Source organism: Astatotilapia calliptera, chromosome 16 (assembly GCF_900246225.1).
Source record: "Astatotilapia calliptera chromosome 16, fAstCal1.2, whole genome shotgun sequence".
Lineage (NCBI taxonomy): Eukaryota > Metazoa > Chordata > Actinopteri > Cichliformes > Cichlidae > Astatotilapia > Astatotilapia calliptera.
The window spans coordinates 17,010,399-17,026,553 of NC_039317.1; the positions used below are offsets into that span (position 1 = coordinate 17,010,399).

At 40.2% G+C, this 16,155-nt stretch overlaps 1 protein-coding gene across 1 annotated transcript; it reads right to left on the bottom strand.

Annotated features, from left to right (window-relative positions):
* Window positions 1–1,121: 1,121 nt before the first annotated feature.
* On the bottom strand, window positions 1,122–14,365 carry chaf1b (chromatin assembly factor 1, subunit B). The gene is made up of 14 exons (XM_026145723.1): window positions 14,274–14,365; window positions 13,757–13,912; window positions 11,639–11,771; window positions 11,366–11,486; window positions 11,093–11,196; window positions 10,910–11,006; window positions 9,160–9,244; window positions 8,742–8,835; window positions 8,575–8,644; window positions 8,386–8,477; window positions 8,130–8,289; window positions 6,352–6,888; window positions 3,826–3,914; window positions 1,122–1,740 (listed from the first exon to the last, which is right to left on the bottom strand). Exons 2-14 carry the CDS (start codon window positions 13,880–13,882, stop codon window positions 1,646–1,648), a joined length of 1,803 nt encoding a protein of 600 aa, XP_026001508.1. The 5' UTR covers window positions 13,883–13,912; window positions 14,274–14,365; the 3' UTR covers window positions 1,122–1,645.
* Between the last annotated feature and the right edge of the window lie 1,790 nt (window positions 14,366–16,155).

Consider the following 16,155-nt stretch of genomic DNA (forward strand, 5'->3'; position numbering starts at 1 on the left):
ATAAGCTTATACATTAATCAGATTCTTGGCAGGATGGTGGTGCAGTGTTAGCACAGTTCTTCAAGAAAAGTTTGAACCTTCTCATCCAAAGTTCAAAGACATGCGTGTCAGGTTAATTGGTAATTCTGAAGCATTTGTAGGTGTGCATATAAATCAGTGAGTGTCTCTGTGTGGTAGCTTTTCCAGCTACTACCCTGCCTCCCCTAGGCTAATGGTTAAAAAATGTATGGATGGGTGGATGGTTAGACAGCTGAACGAATTGACAGGGTGTTCCGGCATTGGATAACTGAGCCAAGGGTAAAGGGATTCATGCATGTAAGTAAAAAACATTGAGACACAGGACCACAGGAGCAACATGTCTTCTCACTATGAGATATATGATTCACAATATATGGCTAACTTCAAAGACCTTTCGTTATTCATATACTGTCATAATAAATATGTCAATGCGCTTATCTGGTGTTTTACATTAGAAATGAAGACAAAAACAGTAAAGTTGGAAACTGACTTCCCTGCTACCAAAAACATAAAACTCCAGAGTAAAACCTCTGAAAATGAACCAGTGGTTCTGCAGTAAAACTGCTTCCTAAAAGGGAAACAATGCCTATAATAGAACATCTGGAATTTTCCAAGTGTGCAATGGGATTTTTTGAATGGATGGCACTAGAGAGACAAACACAAATTTTGGTGCTTCCGTCTACTTTTCAAAGATTGTTGCACTGAAGTACAGCATCATTAATTAATTTAATAGAGCTTGAAGATGATGGTGGGTGAATTTGTAAAGACTGTTGCTTTAGGGTAATGAATGAAGAATTGTTTTTTTAACTCAAAAGGTTTATTACTGACAGCACTGATAATGCACAATTTAGACCATGGCAATTTATATCAGTAAACTGACATGTTAACATGAAGGGCACAATAGAAATAACAAATATGGTTAAAATGTTATTAGCAATGCAAAGAAAGGGAGATTAACGTTACAATTTGTTTTTAAAATGTAACTGCCCGCCTTCAAATCACTTTGACTTCACTTCTGTCAGGTAATTAATTACTATTAGGTAAATATTCTTTTTAATTATTTATTATTTAGATACCATGTGATAAACCACCAGAACTTGCACTTTATATCAAACATCTTTTATTAGACAATAAGAAAATGCAAATGCTTAACAACAGAAGTCACCCTATTCAACCAAAGTCTTCAGCATGCTATATAAACTCAAAGCTCACACAAAGTCAAAACCCTTCAAGTGCTTGTTATTGTCTTCTACAGGTTTTCAGTACAGTTTTCTCTTCACAATCATGTTCTGGAGAAGTGAAACAACTTGACTCAAGCTTTTAAATTTCACACAACACAAATATAATACAATTAACTCATTACTTGTTTATCATATGATACAAAACACCTTTAAAAAAAGAATAAAGGACATAAACTGCAATACAGTCTGCTTTATAACTGAGTACATAAAGTGAAATGTAAAGCTCCAGTCGCTAAGATCAATATGACGCAAAGGCAATGCTATTGCACACAACACTGTGAATTCATGTGGAGCCTCAGTGCTCTTTTGCTGATGCGTCTTCAACTTCCATTCTGCTTTATATACTCTAGTCTTATTTTACAGCACCACACTTTTCTCAGTTTATACTACTCCTTGGTGACGCTGGTCTTTTCTTGGGTGGTCTTGGGTCGTTTAGATTCTGGAGGCTGGCACACTGGATCAGTGGGAGGAGAAGGACGATCTGGTGAAATAAAAAGAAGGTTACACGTCATAGCCTGTTTCTGTGTGATCTTCTGCTGCGTGTACAGTCATGCGAAAAGCAACATTTCCCCAGTCCTGTGAAAAAATGTAAGCCCACCTTTACTGTTTGCATAGCAATTAAGAGGCTAAGTAGTAGCCAGGTAATTCCAATCAAATGTACCAAATCATTTTTCAGCAAGTGTGAGCACAAGTTCTAGCAGTTTGCTGGTCTGGAGGATTCAGATATGTGTTAACGCAATGTCACAATCTTCCTCGTGCCGCAGCAAATTCAACTCAAGGTCAGATTGTGCAATGCTCAACAGCTACGTCTCAGACTCATGACAATGCAATTAAAAAAAGACTGATTTGGAATGAAACAATGAAAACGAGCCTCTTCTCTCTAAAAAGAACATGATACCTAAAGTTTGATTTGACAATAATGGAGATGTTTGGTGAAAACACAGCATATCAGCGTAAACACCTTTTGCAAACTGTGAACCACAGTGTTCGAGGGGTAATGATTTGGGCTTCTTTGGCACCCCCATGCAGGGCTCGCAAAATCGCTAGCCCGACGTCCCGGGGCTATATGATGGCAGGGCTAGCGATTTTGCCAGCCCTGCCATGATCTGCTACTAGAAAGCAGGACTTCGGCATTAATTCTGGGTTTTCTGCACTGCATGATGTTTTGGGGGGTTTTGTACATTAAACACCATCAGGGCTGAAGGTGCAAGAATAAACAAAAATACGCTGAGAAATAATCTGAACATTAATTAATGAAATACTCAATTATGAGCTCATCAGATTCTCCCATGTCTTAATGATAGAGCTGTGAAATTTAAATAACTGTTTAGGGCTCTATAGCACATCATGGTCACCATGGAAACGCGAACCCCATTTGCGACTAAAAACAGACCTGCAATACAAATGCATTTAGGATCGGCGTGTGAATAAAAAGTTTGACATTAAGCACACGCACACTGATACCACAACAGCAGCAGAGATGATGATGATGGCCCAGTTTAATGTGGAGCTAGAGTCTGTTTACACACCGCAAAGAGCAAAGAGGTGGAGCTTCCTTTAAATACTTATTATTGCTCGTTAATAAAAGAAACGCTTCAGTGGAAGATCTATGTCATAATTTACGCCTTCCACGCCAATCAAATGGTGTCGACCTAACGTGTAGGCACATTTCTTGGGAGGTTACCTGGAAGGTTACAGTGCAGAGTTAAGTACATTCTGTGTCATGCATATAACCTTTTCATATTTTTCTAAAATTATAGTTCGTTGTAAAAGCAGCCATTTAGCTGACAGCAAAATAATCAGTGTGACTGATCATAACAGCATCAAATGTGAGGCCTTGTGTCTCACATCTAAAGCTTGGCTAAAAGGCTTCGTGCAAAAGGACAAAGATCCTAAGCACAGCTCAAAGGTCCAGTCAGTCGTAACTAACTGCATGACTTTAAGAGAGATATGCATAAATAAATTCCTGAAAACTTCAGTGAACCGAAGCAACATTATAAAGAAGAATGGGCTAAAATGTATCAAACAGACCAAAAGTTTAGCACTGAAGAATTAATATAGCCCTTTCAGGTTTGCTTACTTTGATGTTCACTCCCAAACAAAGTGGCTCACCTAATCAAACTATGCTGCTGGCTTGTTTGCAACCTGTCTGACTGCTTTTGTTTCCTGCTTCTTTGAATGCATCTGTAGCTGTGTCATAGTCAGAGATGTCAGTAAACAATTTAAGCTACAAAAAGACTCAAGGTGAAATAGATCTTCAAAAATATATATATGTTCTAAGCTCTAGTACAAATCCATAACTTGCTACAAGCTTGCTATAAGAGCGTGTACATAAAGAGGTAATCCAACTCAAATATGGTACTGTAATAAAGGCACAATAACATACACTGATTTAAACATAGGATAAGACAAGTTGTTGCTACTATCACTCAGTCTAGGGAGGGCCACAACAATCCCTGGGCTCTTGCCACCTAATAATTGTAAGCATCTCACTCGACTCTCCATTATAAAAGTTGATTATCGTGGAAAGTTCAGCATTAAAAAAGACGGCGAAAACCTTACTAACCGTGTTTGGCCTTTTCCGTGGAGGAGAGAGGGCTGAAAAGTGAGCCAACAGCTGGAGACCGGGGTGCAAGGGGAGTCAAAGATACTCTCCTGCAAACAAAGAGAAAAAAGTAGCAATGCTGAAAAGACCTCAAAGCAACACAACGTGTATTTATCGTCTTTTGTTTTGTTGTTGCCCAACAGTGAAAATTAGTCAAACGTTCCAAGTTACAGATGTGAAAAAGGGGGTACGCAAAAGCATGCACAGGCCTGCTATTGTCTGCCAGCAGTCTGACAGAGTGATTATTATTTTGTAGTCAGTGGGGGGTCCAACGAATCCCTCATACCAGACAGGGCTTTGTTCACACTGCAGGTGCTGGGCACATATTAACCGACAAAAACCTCACACGGCAAATAGAGCTATTTATATTTCTCTTAACTTATTCAAAAGAAGGCATATTATACACTATAAAGAGCACAGTGTTTTCTTACTTTTCACACTCTGAAAACTCAAACTGCATTCAAGGGGGCTAGGAGGGTAGATGTAGTCAATACGAGTCCGGTCAAAGATTTGAATAGATTATATATTTCCATAAATTAGCATACGCTGTAGTTTAGGGCAAACTGCACTCTTCACACGCGCCACGCTGCATCTAAAAAGAAGCTTTAATACTCACAGTGAAGCTTTAAGGCTGCTGCTGCACAAACAACACTTATTATCTCTACATTACATGCTTAATGAATAATTCCACTGTGTTTCTAGATCACTCGAGTGGGTTTCAGCAAGTTTCCCTTTCCTGTAAAATATATTTGAATAATATTCAAAATTGGAGACGCTCATCCTCATAACAGATTTTTAGACACAACTCCTAATAAACTGTGGAACATGGATTTGAAAGACGCTTTTGTTTAAAACTTTACTGTCAAAAAAAAAAAAAAACATCCACAAATTATATGTACAAGCATATAAGTTCTTTCTTTAAGGAGGTGTTTTTTGATTTCCTTTTTTCCCCACATACACTTGTGGGACACTTCATTAGGTACACATTGCTAGGACCAACTTGTGCTTTCAGAAAAGGCCTGATACGTGATAGAAGTCACACAGCTGCTGCAGATTTATCAATCATCCGTTCCACCACATACCAAAGGTGCTCAGATTAAACTAAGATCTGTGGACTCTGAAGGCCATTTGAGTAAACTCATGTCAAGTTCAAGAAATTAGTTTGAAAGGATGTGAGCTTTGTGACATGGTGCGTTGTCCTGCTGAAAGCAGCCAATTAGAAGTCACTGTGGTCACAACAGAATGGGCATGGTTAGCATCAGTACTAACCAGGTAGGCTGCAGCATATAAACAATGCTCAGTTGCTCTTAAGGGCCCAAATATGCCAAGAATACAGGCCTCCACATGATTACACCACAAACACCACCTTGAACCAATGATAAAAGACAGGAATGATCGGTGCTTCCATGTTGTTTACAGCAAACAATCCATCCAAATGACTCAAGGCAATGTTTTACCAAACTTCCATTGCTGAATTTTGATCAGCCTGTGTGACCTGTAGCCTCAGTTTCCTGTTCTTAGCAGACAGCAGTGGCACCTGGTGTGGTTTTCTGCTACTGTAGCCCATCCACGTAAGATTCAAGGTGTTGTGTATTCAGAGATGCTTGTCTTGATACCTTGTTTGCACAGAGCTTCTATTTGAGTTACTGTTGCCTTCCATTCAACTTGAAGTAAGCTGGTCATTCTCCACTGATCTCTGACACCAACAACGCAAATTTCACCCAGTTGTTGTGCAGGAAAATCTCAACAGATCAGCAGTTTCTGAAATACTCAAACCAGCCCATTTGGCACAACGACGCCATGTTAAAAACCACTTGAATCCTCTTTCCTCCCCATTCTTATGCTTGGTTTGAGCTTTAGCTGTCACTCTCTTGACTGTGTCTACATGTATAAAAGCAGCAGTTATAAAGTGTCTGTTTATACAAATACCAATATGTACAAGGCTTCCTGAGAGCCTCAGGGAATACACTGTTGTAAACTCTGTTTCAGACTGTTTTTTTCTACTTTTGAAACTGTATGATGTCATAGATAACCTTAATCCGGTAAAATCAGGCACACGGTTCTGGTTTTCACAAAAACTTCTGTTTGTAAGAGGCAGACAGAGGAAAGGTGTCTAAGGACAAACGAGCTAAAACAGCTTGTTTCAGACAAATATGGCTTATTGTGAACTGTGAATAATAATGAAAACCTATTGTCAAAGAGACCAAGTGGAGCTAGAAATGAGTACAATACTTTCCCTTTAAGCAATTAATTTTTTTAAATAAAATAACTATTAAACTTTTATGTTTTTGAAAGTTGAGGGTGTGAAGCACTTTCTTTTTTTAAAGACTGAATGAAACAGCTTTGAATTTCTATTGGCAGCTACACGAGAAAACAACTTGCATACAAAAGAAATAAAAACATACCCGTACTAAGTACATCATTATTTACCCGTTTTACTTTCTGCCACCCTGACAGAATCCCAAAGACAGCTGCTCTAATATTTACCTTGGAGTGGGCCCTTTTGATGTGGCAGCACTCTTAGGTGTTGCGGGCCCAGGAGTATTGGCACTGTTGAGGACTTTTGGTGTGGATGGAGAGAGGGGGGTTACGCGTGGTTGGGGAGTGGAAGGGGCGCTTGTGCTCCCAGATTTTGAGGACTGAGGTGCTGCAGAGGCCGTGGCTTTAGGAGTAGTGGGCTTTCCCCATCCCTCAAGGGTGTTGAGGGTGATCCTGCGGGGCTGAGGTTTGGAGTTGGCACGAGGGGTGCTCTTCTTCTCCTCTGGGGAGGTTAGAGAGGGGGCGTCTTTGCCCTGGTTAGCTTGGGATGTGGCAGGTGGGGCTGGGGGTGACGGCTGGGATATAGGAGATGAGCCTTTGGCCAATGATGCCTTCTTGCCTTTTTTCTCAACACCACTGCTTGGGACAAAGACCTCCAGGGTGGGCGGCTCTTTCAGTGGAGTGCCCAGCTCCCCAGGAGAGAATGACAGGAAGGAGCAGTAACCGTCTGTGGAGGACACAGCCAGGAAGGAACCATCACGGGACCTGCAAGGGATAAATTCTGCTTAATGGTAAAACATTTACAGTTTACCATCCACCTCTCTACTTCATGGGCATAAATCCACACATAAAATATCATTATCAGACTAAGGAATGCTCACAAAGTTACAAGTTTTCAGGTTATTAAATGTAAGACTGACTGTAAGAAATTATTATTATAAGTTCGATCATGTCTTTAGCAACAAATTAACTGATAACTTCATGTTATTTAGAGCTTATGCTGGACTCTAAGTGCAGGCTAAACTGGGTAGTTTGCAGTATTGTGCTGCAGTGGATGAACTGTTTGGTCACTGATAATTTAGCCCATAGATAGCAGCAGAGATGCAGCAAAGGTGGTGGGAGAAGTATAACTTTAAGGAGAAAAATCTTTCAAAATCTTGTTTGTCCATCACATTTGACTAGATATTGATGCACTGAATGTTTTTTCTTTACTCAACTTTCACTCATCAACACGTACTGTATAAAACTCTGGCTCCTGTTTCTTCCTGTTAAAAGAGTTTTTCCTTCCTACTGTACCTTACAATATAAAGCATCTTCAGGCAAATAACTGAATAACAGGAGTTATTTGAGCCAGTCATGTTCTTTAGTAACACTCGCCAAATTCCACCTTTATGCTAGCTATATTCTGGCTGAGCAATACATGGCTTATGTATCTGATTGAAGCCTGTCGACAAAGCAAGCACATCTACTGGAGCTCATAAGACAAATTAGGCGCATTTCATTTTAAGGCAAATGTTTCACATGGCATTGCTACTCTTTAACCCCTATCTATATTGGCTTCCAAGAGGTGAAAGCTTTCCCTTTATCACGGTGACAAATAAAGGTCTTTTATTCCAATTGCTGCAGCCATCATATAAAAGATGAATTTGGCCTATTACTAGCTGTTCCCTGCTTCTGTCTTCCTCTCTTTTGCTGATTTCTGTGGTTTTGATGGCAATGCCATGAAGTTTTGTACTTTATAACCTCAAAGTGTGTGTTCTGTGAGTACAGATTATCTGCTTTTATGTATTGCTGTGTTGTTTTGTATTTTTAAGACAAAATATTCCTTTAAGAAAATCAGGCTTCACTCAAAACAAGTGAATAATATACAGATTTGGCTGTTTTTAACAAATAAGTAAATACATATTACTTTTTTGTGTGCACATTATCATATCTTCCTGTCATCTTTTGCTTTTGAAAAGTTAAATATAGATACCTGTGCTAAAACGGCTAAAAAGAAAGTTTACCATGTGAGATCACTGAGTGTGTGGTAGTGGATGTTGGACACAAGGCCAAATGGAAGTTTCTGCTGCGTGTCATACAACAGGATTGAATCCTCAGAGGCCACGGCAAACACCATACGGTACGGCAGCTGGAATACGTTGGGAAGAGCCTGGACAGTACCGTCTGTAGGGAAGAAATGGGAATGGGAGTGACACGAAGAACACAACACAAGAAAAGAAAACTAGTCCAAAATAATCAGTCTTGCTTGAATGTCCTTGCCTTCTCCTTTTTTTGTCCTCAGTTCAAAGTAGACAGGGCAGCAGCGCACAGCCAGTGTAGCCTTAGATGGGCACGGCAAGTGAGCAACAGGCCTATAAAACACACAGAAAGATATTTATATACACAGATTATTAAACTTTAACAGACTCTGAATAGGGTGTAAATACAATAACAGTCCACAAAAGATACCTCTTTAGACCCTTCCTGGAAAAGATGTAGGTGGTATTCATGATGTTTTCTCCTATCTCCACGCATCCAGCTGAGGTTTCAAAGAAGCAGACAACAGCGAGGCGAAATTAGAAAAAAAGTGTTGCACTGTTAGAACACAAGATTTCAAAAGCATGCTTTGTGTTTACCGGGAGCAAGCAGGAATGACCCGTCTGGTGTGAATGAGAGACGGCGAAAGAAAGACCTCATGCTGTCATCGTGGAACATCCTGTACTGCTTCACCTGAAAAGGCAACAGTTCTAACTCGCTCTGGACAGTTTGGTAGAGCATTTAATTTCTTATATTTGATTTTATAAACTTGTTAAAGAGCAGGTTAAGGAATAAGAATAACACAAGCAGGAAAAACCTCAAAACACCTTTTGCAAAGTTAAGAGAGGTATTGTGGCTCATGCAACTATCAGCTTGGATGAAACACAGATTTCTCAGAATTTCAGATTTATGAGAGACCAGACTGGTGCTAATAAAAATGATTGGAAAGAAGTAACTGAGACATTAGAACCACCTTTAAGACATTGAAGAGAGTTTGTAAAAAGAAGCACGACTGACCTCTCCTTCTGCAAGCGGCCCAGAGCTCATTTTACTGATACTGAAGGCCTTCTTCTTGGTGTGAGTGCTGTACACACGAAGCACCCTGAATGGGAGGAGAAACAAAAATATTCCGAGCATCAGCGTGCTGACACATCAATGCCAGTGCCTACACGACATCAAATACAATCATTTAATAAGGAACAATACTGCACTCATTGCCCACTTTGTTAGTTACACCTGTTCAGTTGTTTGGTAATGCAAAGATCTAACCAGCCAATCACATGACAGCAACTCAGTGCATTTAGGCAAGCAGACGTTGTCAAGTCAACCTGCTGAAGTGAAAACTGAGCTTCATAATAGGGAATAAAGGTGATTTAAGGGACTGATAGGAAGGCAAAAGAAACTTAAATAACCACTTATTACACCTAAGGTAAGCAGAAGAGCATCTCTGAATCCCTCAACCACTGAAGCAGATGGGCTCCAGCAGCAGCAGAACACACAGTGTCACTTCACTCTGCTAAGAACTGGAAACTGAGGCTAAAATCCTCACAGGCTCACCAAAAGTGGACAATAGAAGACTGGGAAAAATGTTGTGTGGTCTGATGAGTATCAATTTGTGCTGCAAATGACAGGGTCAGACTTTGGTGTAAACAACATGAAAGCATGGATCCAACCTGCCTTGCATCAATAGCTCAGGCTGATAGAGGTGTTAAGGTGTGGGGGATATTTTCTTGGCACACTTTGGGCTCGTTAGTACCAGCTGAACATCGTTTAAATGCTATAGCCTACCTGACTATTGTTGCTGACCATGTCCACGGCTTTATGGGCACAGTGTACCCAACAGGATAACGTGTCATGTCACAAAGCTCAAGTAATCTAAAACCGGTTTTCTGATGAAGTCACTGAGTTCACTGTAGTCAAACAGCCTCCACAGTCACCATATCCCAATCTAATAGAGCGCCATTACAATGTAGAGGAAAAGAAGATTCACATAAATGCTATGCAGCCGACAAATCTGCAGCAACTGTGTGCTCACATCATGTCAATAGCTGAGGAATGTTTTAGGCACCTTCTTGAATCTAAGGCTACATCCACACGTACACGGGTATTTTTGAAAACGCAGATTTTTCTATGCGTTTCCACCTTTCGTCCACACGTAAACGGCGTTTTCGGTCACTGAAAACAGAGATTTTTAAAAACTCCGGCCAGGGTGGATATTTTGAAAACTCCGTTTTTGCATTTACGTGTGGACGAGAAAAACGGAGAAAACGCAGCGTCAAAGGTGTGCGCCTTTTTTGACGTCACACTGTGCGCCACGTTATTGTTTCGGTGAAATGAATTTCTACAATACTGTTAATTCTACTCTCTGCAGTGTTTAAATGCTTACATATACACACACAGTTACTGTCCCTCCACACATATGACTCTGTTCTGCTTCTATGCCCCAGCTTTGTTTACTTTTTCCCGCCGAGGCTTCTAGACTTCTGATTGGCCAACATTTCTGCACGGTTAGGAATCTAGCGCCACCTGCTGCTTTGGCATGTTCATAGCAGCGTTTTCCTTCATTTCTGCGTTTACGTATGGACGGGATTTTTTTTTTAAAACTAAAACGGAAAATCTCAGTTTTCAAAAATACCCGTGTACGTGTGGACGTAGCCTAAGTGATGTAGAATTAAAGCAGTTCTGGTGTTAAAAGAGGATCCACCAGGTGACTTAGTAATGTGTCCCTAATAAAGTCGCCAGTGAGTATAATCCATGTTTGAATCACCTATCACAGCTGAGAGTGGCAATATATTGTCCTTGGGGATCCCAGGTAACCCCCTGCACGTAGCTCTTGTGGTCATTCAAGATAGAAAGCTTCTGTCCTAAAAACACAAACAACAAAATAGACAGAAAGTCAAAAATAACACCAGATAAAAGCATCACAGATAAAATGTATGCACCCACAAACCTTTATTGATGTCCCACATGATAGCTGTGTTATCAACAGATCCAGACACCATGAAGTTTCCATCACGTGTCCAGCAGATGTCATACACATCCTCTATGTGCCCTCTGGAAAGAAATCAGATAGCAAACTCCTTTCTATAACCACATCTCATGGGCATTATAGTTATAAAAGCTTCAACAACCAGAGTGCCACACAAAGTAATTAAACACCATTTATGACTGAGTCTCACTTCGTTGACCTTAGCAAACATTAGCACTTGCTGTTCTAGCGTACCTAAGCGTTTTGACCACAGTCCAGCTCTCCTTGTTTAGCTGAGCATCCTCATCCTCCTGAAACACAGAGGCCTGCTCGAGCTCCTTGGAGTCGTTGAGCTTCCACAGCAGAATTATTGCATCTACATCAAAACGTTAAAAGGCCTCTATTATTGTTTCTTAAAAAAACATGTTTCGTTTTGAGAACAAAAACAACAGTTGCTTTTAAATAGAAACACGCATGTTTGCAATGGAGAAAAGGCTGAGAAGCGTCTGTCTACTACGTGGAACATACCATCTCCTCCTGAAGCAAGCAGCTCTCCGTTGGGGCTAAAGCGCACTACGTTGACAGCTTTTGTATGTCTAGCCAGATTAGACAGAAACTCTACCACCGCCTTCCCGTCTGGACCAGCATCCACCCGCCACAGCTGCAAAAACATCATTAGGAAAAGAGATCATTAAAAATTCTCGGTAAATTGTCCGTGCAACATACAGCTCTTCACAAACAATACTCCGTCCACAGATTAATTTTAGTAGGATAAAGGTTACAAAAAAGGGTAAATGTATTAAAAATCTTAATACTTAAATAACTGCTATTAGGTGGATCATCCCTTTAAGGATGTCACGTGCCTTGATAATTTAAAACCTTGCTGTACGCAAACATGAAAACATCGCATTGCTTGATGGTGCATCATGACTTAGAGACTGTCACCAGTGTCTGAGAAGGAAAAAACAAAAACAGGACTACTTTTGACTGCTCTGTTAGTCACAAGGGGCCACCACAGTGAGTAGTTCTCCTTATCTGATTTGGCAAAGAGTGTTATACAGGATGCCTTTCCTGATGCAACCCTCCCAGGGATTTGTGCCTCCTCCAGATCTCAGACTAAGGATCTTTGACTTGTTGTGTTAACCAGTATCCTATGGGCCTTAAGAGAGGCATTCTCTAAGGGCTAAAGCGGGCCTGAAAAAGTCTCTGTAAACAAAAGGTCAATAATCACCCTGACAAATGCACAGTGAAACACTTGCTTAAATGTACAGTTGTGGCCAGATTTCTACATACACTCTGGTCCTTCAAAATCCAAGAAACTCTGTGAAGATCTAAGAAGGAGAATTGTAGATGTAGATTGTAGGATTCTGCCTGAGAAAGATGCCCCTGCTCCAAAACTGACACCTTTAAGTTTGACTGAAATGCCCACGTGAACGAGGGCCTTCTGGAGAAGAATTATGGTGAGGTAATGGTGAGGTTTTCACACCCAAGAACACTGTACTAACTTTAAGCACGGTTGTGGCAGCATCATGCTCCAGGGCTGTTTTGTAAGTGGTACTGGTAGATTGCACAAAGTGGATGATGTAGTAAAAGATTCTTATTCTGTTTCCTGTTTTCCTCATTCTCCCTCACATGACCGCAATTTACCTCGTTTCCACTCTTGACTTTCTCAACACTGATTGGTTCTTGATTTTCTTTGTGCCTTAAATAAACTCACCTGGCATACATTGTATAAGGACTGCACTCCCTTTCACTCACTCTTTTCACTCCCACATAGGGCGGCGGCTGAGGTCAGTTTGATTTGTTCTTCTGAGTTTAAACATTTATGTTCAAGTTAATGATTTAAAGTCCAACCTTGTTTTCTCTTTTAGAGTTTAGTAGTCCATGTGTGTCTTCCTTTAAGTTAAAGTGAAATAATCCAGTACATAAGGAAAATCAATGGTTAGGCTGTTTTCTTTGCATTCTGACCAGATTAAACCCATGGTGATAAACTTTACCTTACCTTTGAACCTCCTACCTAACAGATGGAATCTTATAGGAGAATTACCACCAAATTATTCAACTTCACCTCAAATCAGCAGTAAAACAGGTGTTCCAACAGAAGAATGATACCAAACACACATCCATAACTGGTTTTAGAAAGGATAAAGCAAGCAAGCATTAAATTTTAAATTCATACTTGTGTACTAGATTCTTATTTTTCTTAAGTCATTAAAGATGTACGCTGTACAATCATTTCACCCCGGAAAAAGAAAAGTCAGAAGGAATCACTAAAAGCCCAAAATGACCATGACATTTATGATGAGTATATGGAAGATTATAATTACAACTGTACTCTGTCTACCTGCACTGGGACTGTTCAGAAAGTTAACAAAAAATTTTTTCTCCATATTATCTCTGTTTCTGTGTCCTTATTCTTAAGCTAAGTGTTTTTATGACCAATTAATGAAGAAACATAACAACTGATGGGTACAAATACCTGCGTCTTCTACATCCGTGAGACTCGCTTCTTCCTGCTGCATTTATAGACTAAATCACTGTTTTTTTTTTCTTCTTTATTTCACATTTTATTTAATTAAAAACAAAATAAAAATCGTCGACCTCTTACGGAGTTAACCTGATGTTCTGACCGCTGTCTCCACTCACCCTGACTGTGGTGTCCACTCCAGCTGTGGCCAGTCGATGAATGCGTCCATCTGAGCTGTGCTGAAAGTCCAGACTGTACACTGGCTCCTTGTTGTGCCATGCTATCTCACACGTTACCACCTTCATTTCTTTTCAATTTTTATATTCGGCACCGACCTCAAGGGATAAAAACACGGTAAATTCACCACCTAGATCGTTTTCAATCAACTCATATGAACGCATTAGTTAGCAAAACGTACAACAATGGACTCTGAAATACGGATTAGAGAAAACAGTTTGATAAAGCCGCTCATTTGGCTGCACTAACATATAGAGCACAGCTGGCTAACACGTTAGCAGTTAAACTGGCAGGTTAGCTGGACTGGTTTACGGCTAAACACAGTGGACATCATTCCCATTCATGAACATTTGTGTTAAGTTACTGTTAGCTAAGGAGCGTGCCCGTTATAAATGCAGACGAATTACAAATGCTTATTAATCTGAACGAAGATAACTGGAAGTACGTGACAGTATTTACCTTCTCTGTTGTCCTGCTCAGTCAGAATTGGTAAATTCCCGCGTTCCAGACTCTCAAAACTTCCGGTCTGCCGTGATTGGACAAAAACACGGAAAGGGCGGGGACAATTGATAGTCTTGACTTTTTGTTTTTTTCCTGACGTAATCCGCAAAGATCTTTGGCCATCCCCTCATTTCTTCATATATTTACTATGTAATAAACACCAGACATGGCGACTTAGTGAAGCGTGCAAACATACGTTGATATACAGAATAAAAAAAATAAAAAAAAAAGGGGGGGGGGGGGGAGACTAATCAATTACTGATAGTATAGCATTGTGTGTTTTTCCTACTCAGGTATGTTTTTACTGAATTGACCGTGAATTTGGGACCATTGCCACCATGAAAGTGGATGAAAATCTAATGGTAGTCGTCTCTGTTCATAATTCCATCAGTATTGATGTTGTCAATCTCCAGTACCACTTACCGAAATGTAGCCCTAAACTATGACAGTCTCCACAGTGTTTTACAGGTAATTTTAAACACTCAGTGTTTTTAAGCCTCGCCTTTTGTTTTTACCTTCACTTGGCCAGTTTCCTAAAATGGTTTAGGCACACAAAGCACAGCATGCTGAAATATGACAAGTTCTCTAGTTCATAAAAATACTATGTTCTAGTACTCTGTTCTAGGATGCCCTCTGGACCCAGTGGAGTGAGTGACAGGAGAATGGCGGCTAAGCTGTCATCCCTGTTGGACAACATCTCCCACCCCATGCAAGAGACTCTGACAGCACTGAGCAGCTCCTTCAGTGGGAGACTGCGGCACCCACGGTGTGGGACGGAGAGATTTCGCAGGTCTTTCCTCCCCACTGCTGTCAGACTCCACAACAAAGACTTTTGCAGCTGATCAAACCCTCACACGTGCAATAAGACTGCTATATGTGCAATTCTTGTACAATTCTTCTTCTGACGAAGTTGTACTTTTGTATTTTCTTACTCAGTTGTATGTATTGTATATAGTATTTTATTTTATTTTATTGCATTCCAGTGTTTTCTAATTTCTTCTACATAACTTTTCACTTTTGCTGTAACAAAACAAATTTCCCACCTGTGGGACTAATAAAGGTCATCTTATCTTATCTTATGCTATGGCTGTCAAACTGTTAAGAAATGGGAAGAGATGCTTTTGTGACAGGGTGCTGGTAATAAACTGCCTGAAGATAAAATCTAAAATTGTTTCTTTGCTAAGTTTTCCATTATCTGTAGACACAACACTGGTTGAATTTGGTAAAAAAAAAAAAAATTGGTCCATTTTTTTTATTATCTTTGAATGATTCAAAGGTCTGTAAGTGGACAGGGTCTAAGGCAGTTTGGTTATGAAAACAATGTCTGTGCGTGATGTCTGTTTATGGCTTAAGGCCTCCACTGAATTGTTTACTGTGCTTCACACAGCCTGATAAGGAGCAGTGGTACAGAGTGAAAATGATGAATTAACGGTGTGAGCCTTATTTCGGAGCGCCACATTGTTGTGAGTGAGATTTAATTGAAGGAGGAACACAATGAAAAAAAGAAAAAAAGGGGCCAGCCCTTGGATTTACATAAGCATCTCGCGTGTATTTAACACAATTGCCTCAGGCTTTAAAGATCTGTACGAAATTCTGGTTTCCAGTGTGAGAGAAAAAGCCATGCAGTTATTAGAGCTAGGTTAATTGATGATTCTAAATTATCCATGAATGTAAGGGTAAACGGCTGTTTGTTTCTACCTGATAGACTGGTCGGCTGTCCGGGGTGTACCCTGCCGGGGAACCTATCACTTCAGGGTTATTTCCCGGCCCTGCTGTCACCAGGATAAAGATAGGGGGATGGTAGTTGTTGTAGACCCATTAAATTTTTATGGTAACCAGG